A 12,935-nucleotide genomic window follows, 5' to 3' on the forward strand; every position below is an offset into this window, starting at 1 on the left:
TGAGAAGTGATTACTCTCACTTGTAAAAGATTCGTTATAACCACAACATGTTCAATATTTGCATTTATATATGTTAATTCACAGGCCGTATCATAGAATACAAACATATGACTTGCGCGTCCTCATACCAGGTATGTGAAGACACACTGAAGTTGTCACCATATATTTATACTTATTTCCATAAATCTAGTCCACTTGGCAACCGGAATGATTTTGACTGATTCCGACTAACCTGGACTGAAGCCATTAGGAAAGTTCATGAATTACTAATGGAGAAAACAGCTGTATAGCATGGGGATTTTTCCGAAGCTCCAAAGCACACACACACAGCCCCAGTGCTGAAAACCAAGAGTAAAACAACCACAAAAAAATCTTATTAGTTTTAGAGCTGCAAATTAGCTTATAGGTGTAGTGTTACCTCAAGAGAGGAAATACCCATCCCCCCCTCACCATCCTAAAAAGTAAAGTGAGGCAATTTCAAAGGACTGAGCTACACACCTCTTGGAATCTGGAGCAGTACCTATCCTGCAATGTATGCTAAGCGTCATGGTGGTGCCGCTGAAGAGAAAAAAATGGACCACCAATCATCATCAAAAAACAGTTTAGACCTGGATTCAAGCTTCTTTTTCAGCTCTTTATGCTGGAGTGCTCCTCACCTTCCAGCAACATTAAACAGCCTCATTCAAAACACCACATAGCAGTAAAACATGACGCTCTGAGATGGAGCCAAGATAGAGGGTGTTGATGTGAGGTAGTGAAGCAATGCACTGCCTCTGAGTGAGGCTTCAAAGGGGATCAGTTTTCACACATGAAATAAAGATCTCAGATAATCATATAGCATAGCAAAGCTGACGTGAGACGGTCCCATTTATGGAGGGTAGGAAGATGGGGCCAATTTTTAAACCACCTACAGCCTGAGAGCCATGGCAAATTAATGTCTCTGCATTTCTCTCCAGCCAAACATGATAAATCTGTTTTTTTGTTTTTACAAAGAGACTACCAGGCTTATCGTGATATGACGAAGTAGTTTACTGAAATCACTCCAGTAGAACAGATGCTTAGGCTGTCTAAAATTTCAGAGCACTGCAGCACTCTGAACAAATGCGTAAAACACATTTCATGAGTAGTCTGCAATGCCAAAAGGAAGTCATATCTGCTCTGTTTTACAATGCAATTTTATGCCTTTGATAAGAAACTCAATGCCTTTCCAAGGGGTCACAGTCTGCAAATCTTTTGATGCTGAGCCTTTCACATGCACCCTTTCACAAAATAACTGCTATCTGGTGGATGCTTTTAATCTGAAGCACCTTACGGTACATCTAGCGTATGCTAGATGTACTGTATAGTAAACATACTACACAGCTGACCAACACTGTTACCAGTTTAGTGAGAAACAAAAACACAGCAGAAGGCTTATAATCAGATTAGACAATGTGAAAAAGTGTTTCCTCTCCTTCGTCTCAACCACTTTGTCTGCGTTGATTTTTCACCCCCTCTACAGAAAGTGCAACACTTAAGTTGAGTGGATAACAAACCTAAAGAATAATTGAGCAATTGCACCTTCTTAAACTTTGTCGACTAAAGAGGGCTAACGTGTAATTTGACGTCTCAGAGGGAGCTTCAAAGACATACACACTCTCTGCAGACTCGGCGGCCCCATGCCTGACACCCCCTCAGTCACGGCACACCCACCTCTCTTCCTGCACCCCAGGAAGGAAATTATAGCCACAGAGTTTGGATCCATCACCAGGCAGGTTGGAGGAAGCAGCTCTATGATTAAAGTGTGCATGGTCAGCAATACACAAAGCTGGAAGGGTTTGAGGAGGCTGCACATGCCGGAGGGCTTACCGTGTTAACTCCAGTTCACAACACAGGTCATGGAGAGATTCTCCACACACAAACATACACCCACACACACCAGGCTAAAAAAAAAATCCTTGCATATGGTGTGTGTTGTATGTTAAATTAAATTATATGTATGAGTAAATGAACCCTCTGACATTGCTGAATAAGAGTTTGGAAAGCCACGTGTCTGTGCGGTGAAAGTGCAAATTTTGCACACGTGTTGGCTTTCTCTTCAAATTCATTTGTTGTTATTGCTTTTTTGTTTTTGTTTTTTACACCAGCATCAAGGGCAGCGATTGGATGCCTTTCCTTTGTGGAGCGATAGTGCACAGCCACCAGTCATTTCTCCACGTCAGATTAACATTGCAAACACTGCTGGTCACATTACCTCACCCACATCAAAGGCTGCCTCCTGAAAGGCTCAGTGGAATATTAGCAGAGATTTACAGCCCTCATCTCTATGCTTCAGAAACATGCTGATCCAAAGTAATCTCCCTCCCCCTCTCGCTTTTTTTGTGTTCTATGTGTGAAGTTGGCCAACACTTTAATGACCCATTTACAAAACTTTTACACCTGCAAAGATAAGCTTTTACAACTCAGCCAGCCCCTCGGGCAGTAAACCCTGCGTGTTACTTGAGGTAACAACCTTTATTAGCTTTTGAAAAATATGTAACCACTGCAATTAACATTTATCACAGTGTTTATCAAAGCCACATCTTGCCAGAGAGGAGGAGAGGGGGGAAGCATGGTGTCAAGATCAAGAGTCTAACGGCATGATCGCCCCTACAGCAATTTAGACAACTCATCACGTTTGTTTCATTTCCTACAACGGAAGAATTATTGGGCTTCATCTAGGAAACTTTTCTTACTTTGCTCAAACTCTATTTGAGATATTGAAGACAAAATAGTATTAAAAAAATAACAGAGCCAGCTCTGCCAGGATTAGATATACTTTGCCAAAGCTGTAAACAAAACTATTACCACACATGCTTTACAGCAGTTACCACTCCAACATGTTAACCGTAGTCATTCTGCGTCTTCTTTTACTGAGCTGTCTACAGTTGAACTTCTAGTTAACAGAGTTCATAGAAAACAGTTACAGACAGACATAAAGATTACATGTGAACAGAAAGCAAGGTTTTTATTTTGCATTTTCTTTGGGAGTCAAGAGAGTTAAATGGGAATCTGAGCAAGAGGTTAATCCTTATAACATGTTCTCAACCAGCCAATGAACTGCACTTTGGGAACTTCAATTCTCAAGTGAAAGCTACAGTTTGGAAGAGAATGGAGACGGCCTGTCGCTTGGCCTTGATTTACAGGTGGTTCCCATCTGCCAAAAGTAACAAATCACAACATTATGGCCCTCTGAATTCAGAGCCAAGCCCAGTTCCAAAGAATAGGGAAAAGAGAATAGGAGCAGATTAAAAGAGAAGAGAGGGTGTCTTGCACAAAATGACACACCTCATCCCTAAAAGCTTATGTGGTTAGATATCTCATGAAATCTGTTCCATTTTGAACCTTTCTTGGCAAAAAGGGCAGAGCAGTTCTTCTGGGGTTACAGAGTGCATGCATGCACTATGGTTGGGTAATTTGCCAAATATACTGGCACAACTACTTCCAAGGTGTAAAGAAGAGGTCAAAACTTCAGCAACACTTGTATAAAGAACAACTTCATTGCTAGGCTGAAGCAGCTTCTGAGTATATGGGTACTGGCATAGGTCATCATCTGGTGGAGGTAGTGGTTTTTCTTGTTTTATTTTATTTTGTTTTATTTACTGATCTGACTTAAGGGCTTACCTACTGACGTGTAAATATCTCAATAGTTATTGTGTTGCACTAGAGCTAAGAGTTGTACACTGACAGAGATTCTCATCATGTAAGACTGGCAAATCTAGTGATGTGAAGATCTGTATGATTGAGGTTAAGTACGGTGGAGGAAAGCACCAATGTGAAGGTCTTTCTGTGTCCATCAAATTTTTAACTAACACGTTATTTCAGACACCATTCTAGGTTAGCTAGTTTACTTTTAGTAGCTCTCCAGGAGAACCAGGTTGTGCATTTTAACAGAATATGGTATTTGCCAAATGAACAGCCATGTGTCAGTCATTACTGCAAAATAGGATGGATTATATATTTAAGACAAATGCTTGGAAACACTCTTGCTTCCGTGTCTGAGTGCAAGACTCAATGTGTTACATTGTGTCTAGAGGGTCTTAGTAATTAGTCAAAGCTCTCTTTGAGGAGAGACAGTCCTTCAGTCGTCTGGGTGGCTTCAGACGCCAGTCTCAAGTACTGCAAAGTGTGGGAGGAAAAGGGTTTTAGTCAAGAAGTCTACCTCGAGGGCAGCAAGACAGTGACAGGCACTTCAGCCTTTTACCAAAGACAAATGAGAAGATCCACCCCAGTAACTTCACATGCCAGTGGCTACAGTTTAAAGTTTTTGCTCCAAAATAGCATAAAATGCATGATGATGATGTTTCCACAATGTTTTAAAATCTTACATTTTCTGAATAAAATCATAATTTGTATGTAAGTTTGTAATGTTTTAAGAAAGGACTCTTTTTGAGCAATTTTTCATTATTGGATATACTACGTGTTAGATTAAAAGCTGGCACGCACCAAATATCTCATCTACTAAGCTAGTTTTGTAAGATCTCTTTTAGGACTGCATTCTGGGCTCATTCCAGCCACCATACACAAGAAAACAACCTGTAGATTAAATGCCATAAAATCTGATCTTTGTAATCAAATCTCTCCAAATGACAGTTGCTGGTGCATCTATTCAAAGCCAAATACTAAACCTTGTCACTGTAATAAACAGTGGGACTCCACGTGGTAGGTGGCAGTTATGAAAACCTCTAACGTGTGCATGCTGACCAGATGGGACTGACCTCAACACCAAGGTGGCCAAATTCTTCCTTTCTGCCTGTGCACACTCATGCCCATGCACTCACACACACATGAACGCGCAGCACGTTTGGAGCAGCCATCTTGCCAGCCACAAGCCACCACCTCAAAACATCCCTCACATCTGACCTTTTAACTGTGGACTTATAATCTCTGTAATTACAGAGAGTGTTTCAACTTAGCAAGTAAACATAGCAGCAGAAATAGACACTTCAACTACTATATACAAGCGTGCTGGTGCCAGACGCACGTTTCTATTCATAGCTGACTGGAATTAGTGGCTTGTGTCACTGCTCACCATAATCAACTTGCAGTGGAGTAGTTACACAATTGCAAACTGCTTCCAAATTCCACTAACATTGTTCATATTAAAACATAGATAAAATTAAAAATAAAATTCCTATTGTTTTAATAGACCAGCTGCATTGTGTCAGAATCGTAATTGCCATAAATAGCATACAGGAAGCATTAACATCCTTTATGAATAATGACAATGAGAAGATCAGAGTAATATACACAAATGTAGGTTTCAATTTAGACAGAAGGGGATTTAATTTAATGTTGTTTGAATTGGGTTCCAAATATAAAGTTGTCTAAATGAAGAGGAAATATTTGATGGTAAAAAATAGGACACTTTAACACTCTAAATACACGCCTATGGTAATAAGACTATGGTAATAAGACTTGCACATCATCTCTCATAAACCCACAGCCAAACCTATATTTACATTTCACACCATGTTGTAAGTCTAAAGAGCTTTAAAATTAGACTACAGTCCCTAAAGACGTACAAATCCTACATTTAAGAATGTTTTTTTTTACATGTGAGTAGGACATTTCTGTTGCTATGAAAAAGTTAAGTGAAGAAGTTGTGAGTTTGAAAGACAGGGTAAATGGCTCTTTGGGGAGCAGAGGGCTGATCTTCTCCATTCAGTGCCTACAGGGTGAGGTCCTCCTTGGATTTTGGCACCTGTGGAGAATAAACACACCGGGGGTGGACAGCTTTCCTTTCAGCAGGGTTGATCTTCTGTTTAACTTTCCTTCCACTAAAAACATCCCCTAACAGACAATCCAGACCTCCTCCATCCCTGGCGCCACAGGAAAAGCTGAAGAGCCCTGGAACCTCTGTCAGTGAGAGGCACAATGCTCTCCCACCTCTGTTTACCTAAACCCACTTCCTCCATTCCCTCCACCTCAGGTGGCCTTAGAGCCCTGGTCACCAAAGAGCACAAACACAAGGAGGATAAATACACCAGCAGGGTTCATGGAAGCTATGAACTCCATCAGTGGCATTTCCCTAGGTCCAGTTTGTAAGACAAAGATGCGGAAGAGAATCACACTGAGACTCTATTAGCTATGATAAATAGATTCACATAACAGGATAAACACATGGATAGTGTGTGTATGTATATCAGTGAGTGCTTCTGCATTTCATGGCCCACAAGTGTGGATGTTCACTACACACTCATGAGAGCTTGATCGCAGTTTTATGCAGATGTTGATCTTGTCCTATATGAGAGTCACTTTGAGTGCTCAGTCAAATTATTCAGCACTTACTGCATGGGCCACAGCGCAACCCGCAGGGGAACCCGATAAACAAACAACAGAGAATTATTCAGGGTTTAAACACTTAAACACCCACTTCAGCTGAGCCTTTTAAGTGGGTGATTAAATTGAGCACTGAGCTCCCACAGAAACCCCAGGACCACCGCAGGGTCCCCAGTCACCTAGAGTTTTCTCCCAGACCTACGCGCACTACGCCGCCTGTCCTGGAAGTATGAAAGACTATTTTTACAGTTGCTTTACACAAGAAAAACAATGAAAAATAACAACAACATATCAGACCACAGCTTTCTCATCCTCTCAATCTTCAAAATTTTGCAATTCGCTCCAAGAAACCTCTAGTTATCTATTATCTCCATGTTTTACATTTTATTACTCTTATTTATAACTTCATGTTGTCCAAAAATTAAAAAGCAAAACCTTTATAAATATTAGCATGTCCCATCCATAAACACATCAAAACAGATAATGACGTCAGTTAAATAAACTCTGTAATTAGATTCGAACCATCCATACTGTTTACTACTTATCAGCCATTTCAATCCACAGGGAGACTAAAGAGGAGAACATCCTCTATCCATTCTTTCGAGTCGTGAAATAAATGCCACCCTCAAGTGCGGAACAAAACTCTCCAGCCAGAAAGACACTTTGATCAACAGCTATCCGTTGCTCCATACTGAGCATATATTTGGGAAAACAAAGCACAATCTCAGCTGCTAATCCCCTGAGATTCACAGCACATTCCCGTGGAAGCCTTTGATCTCTGAAGTGCATCCGGACAGCTGACTCCAGACACACTGCACACTTACATGCACACGCTTGAACAGATATGCACATACATGAGCATTTCACTCTGGCTAATAACATGTTAATAATTTTATTTCTACTGAGACCTACAGTGACAGTTCCTTCACAAAGAATATGTTAAAGACTTCTACGTCTTAATAAATTCAGTCTTAGGTATAATATGGTGAAATATATTGATTCATCAGATTTAACAAAAAAGAAACACAAGTAACCCTGATCAAGTATCTAAATGCTACTAGAGCTCAATCTTACACAAAACCACAACATTCTTTGACATAAACCCTTTACAGAAGACACCATTCACAACAGCTGAGAGTTATCCACTCTGCTTTGTCACACAGGAGAAACTCTTCCAGCTTTCAGGAACCTTTTTGACATATGATGCCTGATGTGACATTAAAGCCACGTCCACTTCCTTGAACCTCCCAGTCCCCCAGCTACGCTGATGTCAGCCCAAGACTTCCACAGCATCTTCTCATGGGAAAATAAGAAGAAAATCGCCGAGCCCCTCCATGGCCAGGTGGTACCCCTCCTCCCAAAGGCCAGGGCTTTTCTTCTCTTTAGAGTGTGGCTCCAAACTTTTCTCCCAGCCTCTTCAAAGAGCAACAACAGGCCCTTGGTCCCTTGGGAGCACAGAGGGGGTAGAGCCCAGTGGGAGAGGGGCATACGTCACACAGCACGCACAAGAGGGCAGCCGGTGGGAAAAGAAAACGCACAGGGAGAAAACAGAAAGAAGGAGAGAAAGAGGAAGAGGAGTCTGCATTTGAAAGGTGCTTTCAGCTTCTAGACAAGGGCCCTTGCTTTGTGAAAACGACAAGGAAAGAAAAAGCACAACAGCAGAAGCGAAAAACGAAAAACGAAGGGGGCGCAAAACCTGCCATGTCTTTTATCAGACTTGGAGGCTGAGGGAATGCGTTTAAAAGCTTTAGGCCTATTTCCAAAAAAACCTTTCTACTTTCAAAAAAACAAAACAAAAACAAATCAAAGACCTAGCAACCAACTGTGAGACAGGAGGAGTTGGGGGCAGAAGTTCCACTGTGATTCACTTCTGAGTTGCATTTGTCGTCTGATGTACCTTTGCTTTTTGTCTACGCTCCTCACAAACTGATGGAAGTTCAGCTGAAGAAAAAAACTAATCCAGGCTTTGGAGAGTGGTAGCTTGGCAAGACTGGACATGGAGGGGTTTTTTTCTATACAGAGGGTACGGCTTTAGGGCGGAGCGGCCATCAGTGTCACTAAAAACACCCCCCGGCGTGGCCCACTTCAAATGCAGCCTCATTTCATCAGCCGCAACTGACACAAGGCCACAGGGTGAGCACAACAAACAGATGGAGGATAGGAAGGGAGAAAGGAGGAGAAGGGAGAAGCAAAAGAGGGGGAAGGGGATTTCAAAATCGAAAGGGAGAACTTGTGAAGAAGGCAAGTGACAAGTGGCACTCAGTTCCAAATGAGGTAAGCTCATAAAGTAGTCACCAGAAACTTGAACTTCCAATTCCGAAAGTTGTGAAAATCTTCAGTCGCTATCAGTGTCTCTGTCAGCAAAAGAATTTTACAGGCTGCACATAACATATCAGATTTATTGGTGGGTGCAGACACCATGCTGTGCACTCGGGCTAAAGTGTGCCAAGGCTCACATGACCTGGATCTCGTGTGTTGAGGACCAACAGGTCCACCTGCCCACACCACTCACTCACTGTATGCCAAGCTCCCGCAGCCTTACATCTGACAACACAAATCATGAATGGGTGTAGAGCCTGCATGGAATCATCATTAAGTCTTCAAGTGCTTTCAAGTACAAGCCTTAGTCTGTCCGTGTGTGCTCGAACACAATTTCAATCTAAAACCGTTAAATAAAGAAAAAATTTGCTAATGTGAGGCACTCTACTCAACAATGACCACTTTAAAATCTGCAGTGTTCTGATGGGGAATATGGTTTGAAAAAAAAGATGGTTCAAAAGAATTCCAGGCGTGGACTCCCCACTGTTGACACCCAACCCACATTCTGCCGGACCCTGTTTCAGCATGGAGAGGGGGCTTAAAGAATAATGGGTATAAATAACTATCTCACCAGGTATTCTACGCAATATAGACAACTTTCAAAGCAAAGAGAGCAGACTTGTATTCTCGCATAAAAGATTAGCTCCCATTTTTGTTTTATTGTATTTTAAGCTTAAAGCACAGCAGGGCCAGGCTCTTAAACTTCTTCTCACACATCATTAAGTCTTTCAATTCAGTTAAAACTAATGATATGGTAAGCGTTTTCTTTAATAGAGGCAAACCTACTTCATTTTAACAACAATTCATGATCACTGAGATAATGCATTATTTATGGAGTCAATGAAACAGGTTTGGAATGACCTCCACTCGTGGAATTTTTCAGTAAATCCACTGGAAAGGTTGAGACTTGGTATGGTTTGTGTAACTCTTCTTAACAACTACTGTGAAGAAAAGCAACACACCGTGCTTATGCCACACAACCCAAACATAAAAAGTATGACTATGCAGTTATATAAGACTGTAGGGAAATTACCGAAAGCTATTTCACATCACGACACAGCTTGTAAACCACGTTGCTTCTGATTAATGATTAGCTTAATGTGAATGTTTATTCAAAGGCTACATTCAACCGCTCCCTTATTCACAAGCGGCCAGATTGGCATATTTTTACGCCAAATGCCCTTCCTGACGCAACTCCCGCGGGATTTGTGTCTCCTCCCGGAATCAAACTGGGTATCTTTTGCTTATTAGGCAAATGTGTAACTCAGTACACTACAGAGCATGAGGGATTGCGAAGTCTTGTCTTTATAAAAATGTAAAATATGCTTCATGCCCTGGCACAGAATGGAGAAAAAAAACATAAATGCTTTAAACTTTAATAATCATTACAGATTTAGAATCCACTTTATAATCACAAAACAAAAGAGAAAAGTGCCCAAATAAATATTGATGTGGAAACAACTTTTCTTCTTTTATTCATTTTCCTTCTGAGTTATAAAATAAGCTATTAGACACCGAGACTTGAATTGTTTATACAAGCTGAACTCTAAATTGTTCAAAAACATCCAACCCTTTTGGCGGGGGCCTCATCCATCCTGAGCCAAAACTTCACACATGACTGTTGCTGGGAAAAGCAGCATGTGAATATGTCGAGGAAAAAGTAACGAATGTTTGTTTTTGCAGTAATAATTTATGGTAATTGCATGATAATAATGTGGTTTTAAATGCTTAAATTGCCCAAAGCATATGAACCCCGCTGAACATATAAACAGCTAAATAAATGGAATGGATTTTTGCTGCAGCAGCGGCTACATGCTCTGAAAAAGAAACATGGGATTCAGATTGTTTTTCCTCCATAAAACCCCTCTTCAAAATACATCCCAGCGCCTGCTGTGAGTGTGATCCTGTTACCATATGAAGAAGTTTGCTGCAGCTCTGGGCACATGTCAGGATGAACAATTTTTCCTGTAGATGCCAAGCTCCCTAGACTTCATTCTACAGCTCCGCTAACCAAATCTACCAAACACCTCTTGCAGCAGAAGACAAAACAACAGCGGACTTTGTCTTTGGCTTCAGTGGGAATCAGCAGACCATTTTGTTGCCTTACACTTTCTCGGGTTGTATGCCAATGACTTCTCATACTAGTGGTTAATTAAGGAATTCTAATCTGCATGTGTATTTCTGTCTCACTTGTGTTATTTACAGTTTAAAAGCATGGGCATGACATGGTTTCAGCTTGCTGCATGAAAATGATGCCACGGAGCTGCATGTTGCTGATGATAGGATTCTAGTCTTTAAGAACAGTGAACACTAAAGGATCTGTCGAGTATTTTAAAAAGGAAAATCATGCCATGCAGTAACACAACAGAATATTACAGTGGGTGTGATATATCCTGGATTGTGGGATGCATTTAATAAATTGATGTATTTCTTCTCAAACTGTCTGGATTGTGAGTGGAGGGACTGATTTTCCTTTTCTTTTCTTTTTTTGGTTGTTGTTGTTTTTTTTTTAATTCTTGATGGGCTCCAATTCCTCAAACATGCTGCCTTTGAGGAAGGCATGGCTAACCAAAGAGGCTTAACGCTCCTCTGAAGCAATTCCAAAGGATTTCCCCGCTTGACAATAACAGCACCGTGTTTACGGCAATGCCAAAATACAAAACAAGCGTGACCTCCAACATTTCTCTCTCCAGCCCTTACGATCCACACTTGTCACCGGACTGTCACACTGAACTGCTTTCAAAGCTTGATCTATTGTTACCTGAAAAATAATCCCTCAGATCAAGTGCATACGGCTGCGCATTTGTTCCCTACAACAGTGAGCTCAACGGTCTTATTTTGTCACAGGGAAAACAAAAGTAAGATTGTGATTGGTTTACTTTAATTACTTTTTTTCTCGTCATGAGCGACATTTAACTCACTGTGAAGAGCCACTGTTAAAAGTTTATCCACCAAAGAGTCAAAAAAGACTGACAACACTTGAGGTTAAATGTAGCTTCTCGTGCTGTCGTAGAAATGACATTAAAAAAATATGAAATGAAATGTTTTTTTTAAAAAACTGCTTAAGGTGTGAAACATATACGAGGAGACACGAAATACTTGAGTTACAAGACAAACTTTACAAATACAAGAAGTCGTGGAGCAAAACTTCATTATGAATACCCGAGTGTATGTATACAGTCACACTCACCCGTGCAGTTAACCCGCAGTTATTCTTGTGGTGACAGTCCTGTTGCTCGAGGCGCGAGCTCGTGCAGTAGTATTTCTGCTTCACGAGCCAGTCATCGATTCCTTTCCTTGCCAAACAGGCATTCACTACAAAACTGTCGCCTGAAACACAAAAGCAGCAGTATTAGCAGTGACTACAAACCGTTTTCTTCCTCTCTCTCTCTAATGTGTTCACACTACAAGCGCGTTAATCTTCAAAGACTCTCGGAGCCTTCGCGCTGCAATACGCTGAGGCTGATACGGACTCTGGAAACTGCTCCGCTGTTCACAAACTGACCGAAATGCTCAGAAAATGTTTGAGTGCATCATGTAGGAGAGAGGGGGGGAATAAGTGCGCTTACCTTCTGGACTCTCCCGCGGTTTACAAATAGCAGCTTTTGAGAAGGAGATAGAAAAAGAAAAAGAAAGACAAGAGACAATGAATGTGTTACTCGAAAGTAACCCAGCAACTACAGCTGTGATATTTCTCTCGGGAATAAGACGTCTTACCATGTTTCGAGTGCAGTTTACCCATTTCTATGCATCGAGTTGGAGTTGAAAACCATCAGATGAATATAATCCAAAGAAGGAATAACAAAAAAACAGAGACGCGCTACGATATCCAGACAGAGGAGCGTCCGTGGAGACCGAGAGCAGACTGCGCTCAGAACGGGACCATAAGACCAGGGAGCCAAACGAGCCTTTGATCCAGAGCGCCGCCACTGACGAGACGCAAGAAAGACAATAGGCTGTGCGACTTCCTTCCACCGATTTCAGATTAAAGCACAAGCGACTGACGATAGCTCAAGTAATAATGGACCGAGAGAAGGGCATGTCATTCTGACTTTGAAAATAACAAATATTTACAATGCGGCGCACTCTTAGAGTCTTAAACACGTAGAGCCAGAAACCAAACCTAGTCTGGTTACAGGTGCACCACGGGTTAAAACACACACACACACACACACACACACACATCCAACAAAACCCCTCAGTGACCCATGTTCGTGCTTTACAATGCTTTTATTATGAAAATTATATCTCAGGTTTTCCGGAGCGTCGTGCCTTTTTCTGTCTGCCTTTACGCATCTAGTTCGGCTCTGGCGTTC

At 41.4% G+C, this 12,935-nt stretch overlaps 1 protein-coding gene across 1 annotated transcript in view; it reads right to left on the minus strand.

The window, feature by feature from the left end:
• The window catches only part of nkd1 (NKD inhibitor of WNT signaling pathway 1), a 32,302-nt gene extending 19,765 nt beyond the window's left edge, over window positions 1-12,537 (minus strand). The window contains exons 1-3 of the mRNA XM_003437544.4: window positions 12,337-12,537; window positions 12,189-12,221; window positions 11,810-11,949 (exon numbers count right to left, since the gene is read on the minus strand). Coding sequence (XP_003437592.1) covers window positions 11,810-11,949; window positions 12,189-12,221; window positions 12,337-12,361 — 198 coding nt within the window. The 5' untranslated portion in view covers window positions 12,362-12,537. The remainder of the gene's footprint in view (window positions 1-11,809; window positions 11,950-12,188; window positions 12,222-12,336) is intronic.
• Between the last annotated feature and the right edge of the window lie 398 nt (window positions 12,538-12,935).

This window comes from Oreochromis niloticus, linkage group LG1 (assembly GCF_001858045.2).
Source record: "Oreochromis niloticus isolate F11D_XX linkage group LG1, O_niloticus_UMD_NMBU, whole genome shotgun sequence".
In the NCBI taxonomy this organism is placed as follows: domain Eukaryota; kingdom Metazoa; phylum Chordata; class Actinopteri; order Cichliformes; family Cichlidae; genus Oreochromis; species Oreochromis niloticus.